This window comes from Cervus elaphus, chromosome 11 (genome assembly GCF_910594005.1).
Source record: "Cervus elaphus chromosome 11, mCerEla1.1, whole genome shotgun sequence".
Lineage (NCBI taxonomy): Eukaryota > Metazoa > Chordata > Mammalia > Artiodactyla > Cervidae > Cervus > Cervus elaphus.
The window spans coordinates 16,867,705-16,883,257 of NC_057825.1; the positions used below are offsets into that span (position 1 = coordinate 16,867,705).

The 15,553-nt window shown below is 46.7% G+C and overlaps 1 protein-coding gene across 9 annotated transcripts in view; it reads left to right on the top strand.

Annotated features, from left to right (window-relative positions):
* The window catches only part of RNF144A (ring finger protein 144A), a 123,364-nt gene that overhangs the window by 65,191 nt on the left and 42,620 nt on the right, over nt 1-15,553 (top strand). Inside the window, exon 1 of one of the 9 annotated variants that reach the window (XM_043916976.1) lies at nt 7,915-8,131. The exons of the other annotated variants lie outside the window; for them this stretch is intronic. Coding sequence (XP_043772911.1) covers nt 8,032-8,131 — 100 coding nt within the window. The 5' untranslated portion in view covers nt 7,915-8,031. Of the gene's footprint in view, nt 1-7,914; nt 8,132-15,553 lie in introns of those variants that run through there. 9 annotated transcript variants of the gene reach the window in all.

The following is a 15,553-nucleotide window of genomic DNA, read 5'->3' on the forward strand; positions in this document are numbered from 1 at the left end:
TGATTAGATTCTGCCACTCTGTGGCCTTGGAGGTCACTTGTCCCTGAAAAGGGCTTGCACATTGGGATTCCCAAAGCCCTCCCTGCTCTTTTACTGTGTTTACAGTATGGACTCAGCTCTGCTTAACTGCAGCTTTGCTTTTGAATGAGGCCTAGGATGTTCTCTGTAGGTTAAGAAAGTACAGAATGGCTTGCATCCCCCCAACCCCAAACTCCCAGTCCCTCTCCTTCTCTCCTCCCCTCTGGCAGCCACAAGTCTGGTGTCTGTGTCTGTGTCTGTGAGTGTATTTCTGTTTTGTAGATAGTTTCGTTTGTGTCGTATTTTAGATTCCTCATATCAGTGATGCAAACTATGACATTTAGAATGGATAAACAAGGTCTTACTGTATAGCACAGGGAACTATACACAGTAGCCTGTGATAAACCGTAATGGAAAAGAATTTAAGCAAAGAATATATATTATTATGTATATACATATATATATATATATAAAGTATATATATAACTTAGTCACGCTGCTGTATGCAGCAGAGATGGGCACAGCACTCTAAATCAACTATGCATATGTGCCTGCTTAGTCCCTTCAGTGATGTCTGACTCTTTTTCACCCCAAGGACTGTAGCCTGCCAGGCTCCTCTTTCCATGGAACTTTTCAGGCAAGAATATTGGAGTGGGTTGTCGTTTCCTCCTCCAGGGGAGCTTCCTGACCCAGGGATCAAACCTGTGTCTCTTGCATTTCCTGCATTGCAGGCAGATTCTTTACCCACTACTTTAATAAAAAAAAATACATAGGAAAAGAAAAAGTGCAAAATGTATATTTCTAGATTCCTCATTTGCTTCTTTTGAACTTAATTCCTTTTTCTTTCCGGTCTGTTCTTACTTGTGTGTGCCCAAGAGAGACTGCAGCCTGGTTCATGAGCCCTGAGTCCTGGAGGAGGAGCCTCATTTCTTTGTGTCCAGGCCCCTGGGGAGGGATGGCTCCCACCCCCAGCCCACAACCTTCTGCAATAACCGCAAATCAGGCTGGAGCCGCTGGACCCACCCACTCTCCTGGAAGGCCCAGCACTGCACCCGCTGACAGGATGCTAAATTTACGTGGTCTGCCTCCCCCGCCCCGCCTCCCCCTCCGCTTCATCCCAAGGCCGGGTTTGGGCTGAGCTTGCTCGTGGGCATGTCAGCTCCGCAGCCAGACTGGGTGGCAGTCTTAAATGCTGCCGTGTTTCTTTGTTCACTTGTCAAACTGGGAGACAGCTTTCCCCCGGCCTGCAGAAGTGATGTTATGTAACTTCTGGCATTCACCCCACCCCTCACCTTCTTCAGCTGCACGTCTTCCTATGTGTGTAACTGATTTTTCCCTTTTAGAGAAGCTCCTATGCGTGTAACTGGTTTTTCCCTTTTAGACAAGTTCCTGTGCCTGTAACTGATTTTGGCCTTTTGGACAAGTTCCGAGTGGGTCGGGCTGAGCGGAAACAGCCCCAGGTGGTTTCTTCTGTGGGCTGATTGCTCTTTCTTGGGACGGGAACGTGGGATCAGGCTCCTTGGCCACGCTTTCCTGCTCTGTGCCCCCTCCTGCCACTTGCTGGCCTTTCTAGCTTACTCACCATCTTACCGTGTTGCTGGGCCTTTGGCTGAAAAGGCAGCCAGCTGTGTCTCTGGGTGTGTCCGACCCTCCGTGGGGGTGCTGTCCACATCTCCCCGGGCTGAAGGGGTCCCATCCCTGGGCTGTGTCCAGGCCCAGACTCCCAGAGAAAGACCTCTTGTAGATGCTTGTGGCTGGCGGAGCAGATGATAGGTCAGAAAAGAGCTGGTGGGGGGGGGGGGGTCAGTTCTCAAACCGCCCTTGGCTAGAGTGATGTGCCTCCTAAACCAATCCAGAGAGAACAATCATAATAACAGCATCTGTTTGTTTGTTTGTTTTTTGAGGGCTATACTTATTATGAAATCTACTTATTTTTAATTGGAGGATAGCTGCTTTACAATGTTGTGTTGGTTTCTGCCATACATCAGCATGAAGCAGCGTATGCTGAATAACCAATGACCGCAGACACCATTGCCGGCAGGACCCTAGAGTTTATGGGTGGAGGAGTGGGGTTCCGGAGCCAGGGTACCTCGGTTTGGAACTAGGCTCTGACTTGTAATATTGAACTGGTTGTGGAGCTTCAGTGCCTCAGTTTCTTTTTCTGTAAAATGGGAAGAAGAGTGCATGTACTTCACGGTTGGTGGACGTACTGATTGAAGCAATATTCATATTATGTAGCCTAAGATCGTGCCCTGGGAACTGTGAACTGATGTTCAGCTTCACTGATTTGCCACCATCCCATGGTTGGGTGGCTGAACTGGGATTCAAACCCAATGGCCTCGGGTCCTGGACACTGTCTGCTTTCCAGGAAAGGCCACTGTCCGGCATACGAGGTCCCCATGGTGCCTTGGGCCCCTTGGATAACGAGACTTGGGATCTTTTCTCAGAAGTGTGGCCAGCTGTTCAACCACAGCCTGCCGGGTCCTCGGGCTGCACTTGCTTAGCTCATCCCACGTGTACGGGACCCAGCACAGCCAAAAATAAGTAAATAAATAAAATGATAAAAAGCGGTGTGTTAATAAAAGAGGGAGGGGCTATAGGCATAATTATGGCTGATTAGACCTCATGGGAAATAGATGGGGAGACAGTGGAAACAGTGTCAGACTTTATTTTTTGGGGCTCCAAAATCACTGCAGATGGTGACTGCAGCCATGAAATTAAAAGACATTTACTCCTTGGAAGGAAAGTTATGACCAACCTAGATAGCATACTAAAAAGCAGAAACATTACTTTGCGAACAAAGGTCTGTCTGGTCAAGGCTATGGTTTTTCCAGTGGTCATGTATGGATGTGAGAGTTGGAGTGTGAAGAAAGCTGAGCGCCAAAAAATTGATTCTTTTGAACTGTGGTGTTGGCGAAGACTCTTGAGAGTCCCTTGGACTGCAAGGAGATCCACCCAGTCCATCCTAAAGGAGATCAGTCCTGGGTGTTCATTGGAAGGACTGATGTTGAAGCTGAAACTCCAGTACTTTGGCCACCTGACGCGAAGAGTTGAGTCATTGGAAGAGACCCTGATGCTGGGAGGGATTGGGGGCAGGAGGGGAAGGGGGCGACAGAGGATGAGATGTCTGGATGGCATCACCGACTCGATGGGCATGAGTTTGAGTAAACTCCGGAAGTTGGTGATGGACAGGGAGGCCTGGCGTGCTGCGATTCTTGGGGTTGCAAAGAGTTGGACACGACTGAGCGACTGAACTGAACTGAACTGAGAGTGGTATGACAGAGACCAACACAACATTATAAAAATGAAAAAAAGCAAAGTAAAACAATGACAGCTTTGTTACAGTCTTTAACCATGTTTAGAGAAGGCCGGGGTCAGAAATGGGGAGGAGGGGACAGGATGCTCCCATAGGTGCCTGCACTGGGGCCAGGGTATGGTCCTTGGTCTCCCTGATGCCCAGCCTGCCCGTGGGTGAGGAGCTGCCTCTGTCTGATTTGGGGGTGTAGCGGTGGAGTCTAGCCTTTGCTGTGGAGACACTTGAAACAAAACCCAGAGCAGGAACTGTCTGGTCCCCGTGGGGAACATCTTCCGGCATCTGGTCTACGCCTTTGCTGGGCTTTTGTAGCATGTCATTCATTAGTGGAGGGGAGGATGTAGGATTTAGCTGCGTGAGTACCCTGGATCCCACAGCTTCCAGGCCACTGTCAGGGCTCGTGTGTTGATGGCAGCCTGCTCATCTCTCAGCTCCATCACTGCCATCATTGACACTCTGTGGGATGGCCTGGCACAGGTCACTCACCGCTGTTCACCAGGAGTGTCTTAACTGAACACACAGGGTTTGTAAGAAGCAAGAATGGCGGTTGGAGTGTGGGCCTTCGTGCCGCTGAGGTTCTAGCTGCCTCAGGACAACCTAAGCTACACCCAGTCCAGTTTCATTCAGGAAATAAGGACGTGGAGCCTTATGGTTAGAGAGCAGGATTGAGTCTACCCCTGCCTCCATCACTCAGCCTCCTGGACCCCAGCCCTCCTGCAAAGGAGGGGCAGTGTTTCTTGGAGCTGTTGTAAGATTAAGTGGCTCATGAATGTGTATACTTTGGAAGTTCTCAGTCGATGTTAGCTGTTATTGGTGTTTCTTAATCTTTGTTTGGGACTTCCCAGGTGATATAATGGTGAAGAATCTACCTGCCAATGCAGGAAACACACATTTGATCCCTAGGTCTGGGAGATCCCCCGGAGGAGGAAATGGCAACCCACTCCAGGATTCTTGCCTGGGAAATCTCACGGACAGAGGAGCCTGGTGGGCTACAGTCCCAAAGAGTCCAACACGACTGAACAGGCACACGAACAATCTTTGTTTGAAATGATGTTGCTTTGCTTTCTTTGTGGGAAAAATAAGACCCTTCCCTGGAGGCTGACAAGTCTCTGTATAAAACCTTAGCTCTGACAGGCAGAGGATCAGAGAATGTTGACAATAAGTGGCAGATTTTAAATTTGGAGTAGAGCAGATACACACTGACATTTTGGGAACTCTGAGCTAGCTCAGAGAAGAAAAACACTCTTTAAACCGTTTGAAACTTTTCTCTTATATAATTTTGAAATGCATCCCCTGACTTTGAGTAGGCCAGTCAATGTACAGAATGAACAGGCTTTATTCCTTGATTGAATTAACACCGAGCAAGAGATCCTCTGTCTATGCTAAATGGCTATGATAGTTCAGTCTGTTTTATTAAAGTCTTTTTAAGCTTATTCATGTAGTTCACAGTCAGTTTTATTTAAAAGTAATAATTGAGGAGTCCTGTTTGCCAGCTGTGCCTTGTCAGTCTCTCTACCCTCTGCCCAGTCCACCCTGTTAGGTGACTGTTAATTACGATTTGGGTATTCCTAAAGTGTTCTTTTTTTTAAAATTAAAGTATAGTTGATTTACAATGTTATGTTAGTTTCAGGTGTATAGTAAAGTGATTCAGTTACACGCACACACACACATTCTTTATCAGATTCTTTTCCCATTATAGTTTATTACAAGAAATTGAGTATAGTTCCGAGTGCTATACAGTAGTTCCTTGTTGATTATCTATTAATATTTTATATATAGTAGTGTATCAGAAAAGGCAATGGCACCCCACTCCAGTACTCTTGCCTGGAAAATCCCATGGACGGAGGAGCCTGGTGGGCTGCAGTCCATGGGGTCTCGAAGAGTCGGACATGACTGAGCGACTTCACTTTCACTTTTCACTTTTATGCACTGGAGAAGGAAATGGCAACCCACTCCAGTGTTCTTGCCTGGAGAATCCCAGGGATGGGGTCGCACAGAGTCGGACATGACTGAAGTGACTTAGCAGTAGCAGTGTATATGTGTTAATCCCAAACTCCTGGTTTTCCCCTTTGACAACCACAAGTTTGTTTTCTATGTCTGTGAGTGTGTATGTTTTGTAAGTGAGTTCATTTGTGTAATTTTTTTTGTTGTTTAGATTGTGCATAATAAGCAGTATCTTGTAAGAGTTGTCCTTCTCAATCTGGCTTAACTTCACTTATGACAGAATTTAGGTCTGTCCATGCTGCTGCAAATGGCATTACTTCATTTTTTTCTGGCTGAGTAATATTCCGTTGCATACATATAAGGCGTCTTCTTTATCCAGTCATCTGCTGATGGACATTAAGTTCCTTCCATGTCTTGGCTAATTTTGAAGAGCGCTGTGGAGAACACTGGGGCTCTTGTATCTTTTCAAATTATAAATTTTTCCCTGTTTATACCCAGGAGTGGGATATGGTAGCTCTATTTTCACTTTTTTAAGGGATCTTCATACTGATCTCCATGGTGGCTACACGTGTACATCTAGTGTTTCTTTATGCAAATATAAATAAGTACAAATATACACAAAATTCAGAATGTAATATACATGTTCTATACTTCACATTTTTAATCTACTATGTTGTGCAGACCTTCCCTTTTTAACTTGTAGAATATTTCTCCTTTCTGCCATCACCTAGTACTGAATTCTAGGGTTGTTTTTCTCAGTTTATTTAACCTGTCTCCTACTTGGATTGTTTTTCGTCTTTTGGTATTTCAAACAAGGCCACAGTAACAAACTTCATTCACTGGTCACATGCCCTAGAAGTAGGCTATCTGGATCAATGGGCAAATATAGATAAAGTGTTGGTGAATTCTAAGAACAAAGCAAAGCAAAAAACCTTTTGATGTATTGTATCATTTTGAACTCCAGTGGGTCAGGAGAGCAGTTATTGACCAACAGCCTCATGGATGAGTGTTTTGCAAAATGTTTGAATATTTGCTGGGTAGAAAATTGAGAAATGGCATCTTATGTCATGAATTTGCATGTCTTCTTAGGACTGTGTCCCTCTGGAGGATACTTGTCTTTCTTCCCTGTGAACTGTTTCTTGTTCTTTGATCATTTGCTATTACTGTTGTTCTTTCATCAGTTTCTAAAACTCTGTATAAAGGAGATTAACTGTTTGGGATACGTTTTGCAACTGTTCACTGAAACAGTTTCTTTATTTTGACTTGCCTTGGGTTTGTAGAAGTTTTTGAGATCATATAATTATAATTATATGTATGACTTTCCGGGTGGCTCAGCACTTAAGAATCTGCCTTCCAGTGCCGTAGAAGCGGGTTTGATCCTGGGGTCGGGAAGACCCCCTGGAGGAGGAAATGGTGGACCACTCCAGGATTCTTGCTTGGAGAATCCCATGGACACGGGAGCCTGGAGGGCTACATACCATGGGGTCGTAAGGGTTTCCTCAGTGGCTCCTCATTGTAATGAAGCAATGACTCCACCTGTGTATCCTTTCTTTGTCTCTAGAGGCTAACATAACATATGATTTTTATACTCCTTTTCCATTCACCAAGATTACATTAAGCCATTGGTTAAGACTGCAGAATATCATCGTGTGGCTCATAGTCTTCCACTCTTCTGCTTTTACTGGTTTGATATTTCTTTTTAAAAATTACATTTATGGTCTTTTATGTATTATGGGAAATGCTATGACAAATATTTTCATGTCCATAGTTTTTTTCATGCTTTATGGATGGATTCCCAGAAATGAGATTACTTGATCAAAGGAGTTGAACGTTTTTAAGGTCCTTGATAAATATTGCCTGCTGCCTCTCAATAGCATACTATTAACGTGTGTTACTGTTAGTCTTGTGTGTTTTAGTATTGGCTTCATGACTGTAGAGTTTGGGCTTCCCAGGTGGCTCGGTGGTAGGGAATCCGCCTGCCAATGTAGGAGACATGGGTTCGATCCCCGGGTTGGGAAGATCCTCTGGAGAAGGAAATGGCAACCCACTCCAGTAGTCCAACTTGGGAAATCCCATGGACAGAGGAGCCTGATGGGCTACAGTCCACGAGGTCTCAAAAGAATTGGACACGAATGAGCAACTCAACAACAACCATGACTGTAATCAAATTATTATAGTTAAAAACAATGCAGTTGATTTCATAGGTGGAAAACCCACCATTATCATTTTCCATGTGACTAACTCAAGCTGCAGAGAGCTTAGATGTGCCAAGGTCACAGAGCTGGCTACAGCCAGTGTCCTGGTCCCCAGGAAGAAAGAGAAAGCTGGCACGTTTCTGCATGAATTCACACCAAAGCACAGGTGACTGGAATTGGTTCTTTGGACAGTTTTCACATATATTGAGTTGGGCCAAAATGAGAAATTTTATTTCCCAGAAGAGAAAATCACACCTAATTGCTAATTGAGTAGTTACTGAGACATCCACTCAGTAAATATTTCCTTTCCACATACAGCCTGTAATACCAGGTAGTGATACGACGTGGACATAGCATCCTTCCTGTCCTGGTGACATCTCTGGTAGATCAGTGATCCTTCCCACATGCCCCGCCCCCCCAACCCCCTTCCCCCTGGCTTTCTCCCAGGTGTGAATTCATCAGATAGATTGTGCCTACCCATTTTTATGGAGCACCTCCTCTGTGCCAGGGCCGTGGGACCCGACAGAGAGCAAAGCCAGTGAAAATAAGTTTCCTCGAGGAATGTGTCTTCCCAACAGGGCGACAGAAAATAAACGAGATAAGCAAATTACGCCACAGACACTGATGGGCAGGAAGAGACGACGGAAGCGTGTGTGTGCAGGTGGGCTTGAGGGGCTCGTGTGTCTCCTGTGCCGCTGGGGGGTTGTCAGAAGTTTTCAAGCAGGAGAGCGAGACCTGATGGAGCAGCGTCTTGCAGACAAGGTTGTTGCAGAGCCCAGAGAAACAGCCCCCCAGCCCCTCATCCCTCAGTATCTCTGGATGAGTGGTGAGCAGACCCGGAAAGGACACCTGGGCGCCGGCAGGTGAGGGTGTCAGTGGTCTTCCATGGCCCGGAGGCACCTGGACCTGCTCATTCCTGGATTGTCAGGAAGCTGGCAGATGGCCGTGGATGCCAATCCCTGGAGTCTTGTGATAACCTAAGAAAGAGGAAAACATTGGCTGGACCTGGTGGGTTTTGTTATTGTCGGTGCTGTAGTTCTATACTAACGATTCTCAAGTGGCCAGAGTTTTACATCCTTGAGAGAACATAGTCCCTTTAGGCCCATTATCATGTCAACAACTTGGTCCTTCCCTGCAACAGACTCCTCCGTGTCTGTTCTCCGTGAAGGAAGGCTCCACGCACAGGGACACCGGGCGCCAGTCCTGGGAGTCCAAGTCCGGCTTCCATCCCAGGGCTGGAAATAAATACACTTTCTAGACTTGCTTTATTATGGGTATTCCCAGCAGGAATGCTCCCCACCTTGAAAGCTGCTGTTTTCTTGGGAATAATTGGAAGTCTGCATCTCTGTTTCCCTGCAGGGGAGGTTGCGTCAGTTTATTTGATTACCTCCTGTTCCCTCACGGGTGGGCTTCCAACAAAGCTGCGTGTTCGGGAGACACTGAGCTAGGTCTGCAGGCGGAGCCCTGGCCCTGTTGGTCTGGGGCTTTCTCTCTGCGTGAATCTTCTCTAAATGAAAACTCCTGTGTCTGCACCTGCGGGGGATCTTTGTTGCCATGTCAGAACTCATTTTGAGTAAGTTTTGTGGTTTTTCTGTCTAACAGAGCCCCCAGTGGTGTCTAGCAATGGGCTGGAGAGGGGATGGGCAAACTGTTGGAACAAGAAGGGGACGAGACAGGGTTCGTGGCATTGCCTTGATCTCATCTGTCAGTCGTGACTTGGGTTTCTCTCTCTTCATAAAGTAAGCCCATTGGCGCTTGGGGTCTCCATACAGCCAGAGTCAGAAAAGTGAGGCTGGAGTGGCCGTGGTGTGCTCTGAGTCCCTGCTGGAATGTGAGCTCTAGACTGGTGGGCAAGGGCTGGGAAGGCAGCTTGACGTGGGGGAGTGAGGGGGACTCAGAGCTGGGTGGGATGGAGCGCGACCCTTCCTAACATCCTAATCTGGGCCACACCCCTGGAGCCCTGGACCCCTGGTTTTCAGTTTCGTCCAAATCCAAGGACATACTGATGACCCAGCCTTCCTCACAGAGACGTTGGGAGACTGGGAGGATGATAGATGGTTTTTTCTCCCCAATTATTAGAAAGTACAGTGTCTCGGCACTGAGCCCGGGGAGTACAGAGAAGCTTGTGAGATTGTGACTCGTCTCATCAAGGAAGTCGAGCTCTGGATTGATTTCGGCATCTTGGCCAACTCGATAGACTGTCCTTCCCTTCGTGGGGCCCAGACGCCTCATTTCGTAACCAGAGGACTCTCGGTGATGAAAAAGATGTTTTTAGGTAAAAAATTGGACATTTTCAACATTCTTAGGTTAAAACATCAGTGGCTTCCCCATCCATCCACCTCCCCCACCCCCCCTACCCCACCCAGAGGGTGGCTGACCTCTTTTGTCGTAAGATGGTAGAACAGCCAGGTTAGCAACTGGCTTTTTAAGAACCATTTTATTTTTGTTTTGTTTATTCATTTTTGGCTACACTGGTCTTTGTTGCTGCGCGCACAGACTGTCTCCAGGAGAGTGGAGACACGCTTTATTGCTTCTTTCTCATTGTGGAGGCTTCTCTTGTTGCGGACCGCAGGGCTCTAGACTGTGGGCTTCAGTAGTTGTGATGCATGGTCTTAGTTGCCCCCAGCACATGGAATCTTCCTGGACCGGGGAGCGAACCTGTGTCCCCTGCATTGGCGGGTGGACTCTTAACCACTGGACCACCAGGGAAGCCCCTGGCAGTTGGCGTTTCTGTGCAGCAGACAGAGGCAGAGCGGCTTCTACAGGCTCCTGGGAGCCCCCAGCAGCCCATCAACCGTCCGAGCCATGGGTTTGTGAGAGGCTTCGGTGGACCTGAGGGCAGTGTGGATGTTGGTGCAGTAAGAGAACGTGGCTTGGGAAGTCAGGACACTGGGTGTGAAGCCTGGATTTACCATTTGAGACTTTAGGCAAATGGTTTTTCCCTTCTTGAGCCTCTTCTCTTCATCTGTTATGTGAAGATAATTGAGCTGACTTCCTGTCTCTGATGTGTTGGTTACCAGCTACACAATAAAAATAATTTTTGAACAGGTATTCAGAAACATCGCAGCTAATCACAAGGGTATCCGGAGATGTGCGTCAGCCTTATTTGATCAGAAAATAGGTCTGTCCTCTTCACCCCAATGAAATAGATAATGCCCCACTGAAGCTAGTATTTTTGTTTGTTTTTTTCCTACCTAGTTAAGTTGGCAGTAAAGGAAAGAACAAAATGCAGTCATATATTTCTTTGGGTAGGTATTTTAAACTCTTGCTTGATAGTACCCACTGTTCTCATGCAATTTGTGTTCTGGGGGGAGGAAATGATAAATAAATGAAGAAGTGCTTGTAGACAATTTCTGGGGTAACATCAAGAGGGGCAGGAGACCAGAGGGGATGGGATGCAGGCAGTTTTATGTAGGTGATCAGATGACTGAAAGATGGTGAACATGTGTTGATCTATAGGTCATGGGTTTTGGAAAACAAAGATTTGTGATATTAGTGTCATAATTGTCATACAGATCAACTGACATGGGATTCTTTAGGCTTGTTACAAGTTCTTGTTTTCTAAACATAGGGGTCCTTTAAGAGTTCCCAGACCTTTAGTAGCTCCCAGTGATGAAAAAGATGCTTTTAGGTGCAAAAAAATGACACTTTCAGTATTCTTAAGTTGAAACATCAGTTTTACATTACTCAATTATTACACTGAGAGCATAGCTGAGCCCACATGGAATAGAATGACGTGGATTCTGCCTGTCTCGGGGCACAGCAGGTTATAATTTACTGGTGATTAAGAGTGAACCCTGAATATACCCAAAGGTATAAATGAGAGTGTGGAAACAGCCTAGGGAGGATACTTGTCATCGACATGTTACAGTGTCCCCTGCAGTGAAGACCACTCCTGCTCTTCCCGTGGGAGGTATGTGTCTCTCCCCTGTCTGTGCTGCTAGATGTCAGAGGTCACTTCTTCCAGATCTGAGGACACAGAGGCTCAGACCACGGGCTGATTGCACTTGTGTATGTCTGGTCCTTGTGTGAGCTACTTCCTTGGCATGCTCCTAACAGGAGAAGCGGAATTTAAAGCTTCCTGTTTACTTTCCCACAAGAAGTCTCCTGGACTCTGAGGGTGTGTGCTGGTCCCCCTCACTTGCACCTGCTACTGTCTTTCTAGAAGAAATCCTTAGGAGCCTGTAGGTGTCCGTGAGCTAGAGCACCAAGGACAGGGCACTCAGAGATGACTTGTCCAGGCAGCTCCCAGCCTCTGGCCATCATGTGTCACTATCACGTGTGAAGGCAGAAACAGGGCCTAAAGCTCTAGTTCTGGCTCTTCCTGTCTTCGAATCTCAGGAGGTTTTGGAGGGCTGCTCGCGGTTACACAAGTTTGAAGCGACTTTTTCAGGATGTGGTTGTCAGGCCCTGGCCTTGGTCCTGACCTTGAACCTGCTCTCCTGGATGATACCGGCAGGGATTTCCTGTTTCTGAGCCTCACCCAGGAGTCCTCGCTGACATGTCACTGGTCATCCTGGTTTTGTCCTTAGAGGACCTGGCAGATATTATGTCCTCACTGTCATCAACTCTTACCACCAGTGTGGAGTTTATTGTATCCACTTACTTCTCTGTTTTTAGAAATACCCCCTTCTCTCATCTGGTCTTAAAAAGCAAAGACAAAATCCAAATAAACCTGATAGAAGAAACTTAGATCTTGGAGTGGTGCAGTAAGAAATCTGCTCTATGTATTTGGAAGTCCCAGATTTTGCTTAATTTTCTGACTAAAGTATGTCAGGGAAGCTAAAAACATCTGCAGCTCAATATTGATAAAAGGGCGATTCCACTTGCCTTTAAACAGATTCCCTGTCATTTTATACCTTTTGCGTGCGTGCTGTGCTAAATCGCTTCAGTTGTGTCCAACTCTTTGCAACCCCATGGACTGTAGTCTGCCAGATTCCTCTGTCCATGGGATTCCTCAGGCAGGAATACTAGAGTGGGTAGCCATGCCCTCCTTCAGGGGATCTTCCCGACCCAGGGATCGAACCCATGTCTCTTACGTCTCCTGCATTGGCAGGTGGGTTCTTCACCACTAGCCCCACCTTTATTGGATCCCTTTTCCCTTCATGATGAGATCCTCAAAGGCAGGTGCTTGCCCAGAGAAAGGGCTCTGGTTGTTTTCCGAAGCGCTGTGTGCCTCTGACTCTTGTAGTCTGGAGTCTAGAGCAGTGTTTAGATCCTTAGGGAAACCTAATGCCAACTGGCTCACTACTGTTCCTGAGTAGGTGGAGGGATTCGAGTGTAAACATAGGCGTGGCCATGGGGAAGAACTGGAGGTGGAATTGTGGGGAGTTCTTAGAAAGGGAGGACAGAGAGTGTTTAGATGGTTTCATGGACAGACAAGGCTCCCAGCCGCAGGCATGCCTGAGCTCCTAGATGGATCTGTGGCTTCTAGGCTGATCCTTCAAGAGATTATTTTACCCTCTAGCTCGCTCTCTGAGATGTATCCTCACTGCCCTGAAGCCCCTCTCTGCTTCTGTAGACACGAAAGCCAGGCTTATCGCTGAGAGCTGGCTGATACCTTCCCAGGTGGGTGGAGTAGGGAGGGTTCAAGGCTTGGGGAATCCGGGGGCCAGGTCCCAGCTGGAGCTCAGATGAGGACTGCTGGCCCAGGAAGGTCCAGGACAGGTCCCAGGGGGTCCAGTGGTCAGTGAGCAGCGGTGCTGACACCAGAACCCTGGCTTCTGGAATCTTCACAGAGGCCTGTGTCCATGCCCCTGAACGGTCCCTACTCTGTTCTGCTCACCCTGAGCCTCTACCCCTCCCCTGCCCACCCCCACCCCACTCTGTGAACTTCGGTGCCCAGTAATAGATGCTCCAGGAAGGGACTCCTCTCCCCATCACCTGTGCAGGGACCTTTGAAAGGGACGGAGCTCCCATTCCTGGGTCGGCTTTTTAAACCCACTTTGGTCACTTTTATTAACTAATTGTAAGTAATACAGATATTTTAAAAACATAGTTCAGTTTAGTCACTCAGTCGTGGCTGACTCTGCGACCCCACAGACTGCAGCATGCCAGGCTTCCCTGTCCATCATCAACTCCCGGAGTTTACTCAAACTTACCTCCATCAAGTCAGTGATGCCATCCAATCATCTCATCCTCTCATCCCCTTCTCCTCCTGCCTTCAATCTTTCCCAGCATCAGGGTCTTTTCCAATGAGTCAGCTCTTCGCATCAGATGGCCAAAGTATTGGAGCTTCAGCTTCAGCATCAGTCCTTCCAAAGAATATTCAGGACCGATTTCCTTTAGGATGGACTGGTTGGATTTCCTTGCAGTACCAGGGACTCTCAAGAGTCTTCTCCAACACCTTACCTTCCTCAAACACAGGGTCTCGCAGGGACGTGGGTAGTGGGGCAGCCTGGTAAGGGAGTCGCCCCGCCCGGTGAGGCTTCAGGACAGGGTCGGGGCAGCGAATGAAGTGGGAGGGGCTCTGCTTCTTGGGGAATGACTGGCTCCCTTCAGCCATCCACGCTTTAGCACAAAGAAGCTTCTGAGCCACTGTTAACAGAGGTGAATTCATAGCGCTTGTAAAATGGTCAGAATCTCTGAGAGGCAGGAGGGAGCTAGACAGAAGATCCCAGGGTACATGAAGGCAAGTGTCCTCGCCCTGAGTGCAGTGAGGGACCCGTGGACCATGGAGTGTCCCCTCAGCACCATGCAGCCTGGACACCCTTGCCTGCTCAGGACAGTCTGCGGCTGTTTCTTCAACGAATCTAAGACCTCGTTCTGTGCCGAGTGCACTCGGACAGGCCAGCACGCTCCCTGCTCCGTGGGCCCCTTGTCCTTTGAATACTGGGGAGCCTGTGACAGTGAAATGATTTTAAAGTGTTTCTCTGTGTGTGTGTGTGTGTTTTTTTTCTTTTTAACCTTGATGCTGTGTGCTTGTGCTTGAGAACTGGGGAGCCTATGACAGTGAAATGATTTAAAAATGTTTTTTTTCTTCTTTTTAACCTTGATGCTGTGTGGCTGTGCTTGTGAGAACATGGTTTCTGTTTTGTCCAGTGGAGACAGCCTATAGTACAGCTTCTTGGAGTGTTACTGCGTTCATTAGCATCTCAAGACCCACATGGGGTTGGATGGTTAAAAATATACACACTAATCTTCCCAGTTATGGTTAATCCCATATGCCTCTGATTTTTAGTATCACAATTAATAGTACTGTTTGAGGTGGAATCTTAAAGAAAAAGATACAAATGAATTTATTTACAAAACAGAAATAGGCTCACAGAGATAGAAAACAAATATGGTTACCAAAGAGGAAAGGGGGTGGAGAAGGATAATTTAGGAGCTTGGGATTAACATACACAGACATGTCATAATAGATAACCAGCAAGGAGCTACTGCATAGCACAGGTTACTATACTCAATGTCTTATAATAACCTGTAATGGAAAAGAATTTGAAAAAAGAATATATACACATATATATGAATCACTGCGCTGCAGACCCTAAACCTACATAACATCATAGATCAACTGTATTCCAATAGAAAAAAAAAAGTTAAAACCAAAAATGTTACTGCTTGGGGAAACACAATTTTAAAACAGATTAAAAATTTAGACTCTTAAAATATTCCCAGTTGACTCTGCATTTTATTAATAATAGGGTTTTCGTGTCTGACTCTTGCAACCCCATGGACTGTAGCCCTCCAGTCTCCTCTGTGCATGGATTTCCCAGGCAAGAATTTTATTGGACTGGGTTGCCATTTCCTCCCGCAGGGGATCTTCCTTTCCCAGGGATTGAACCTACATCTCTCATCTCTGGCATTGGCAGACAGATTCTTTTTACCAACTGCATCACCAGGGAAGCCCTTTAATAGGCTTATTTGGGTTTAAATAAAAACAAAATTTTAAAACAAATGTTTTAGTTTGGGGCAAGTCAGATGAACAGATTCGGTTTCTAAATTTAGATTTAGATGAACAGATTTGACTTTTTAGATTTATAAAACTGATGCAAATCTCTAGGGAGTTACCATACAGAAGAGTCTTAGGTTCACAGCAAAATCGAGATAAAAATAGAGTTCCTGCATAGCCCTCCCCAGCCTC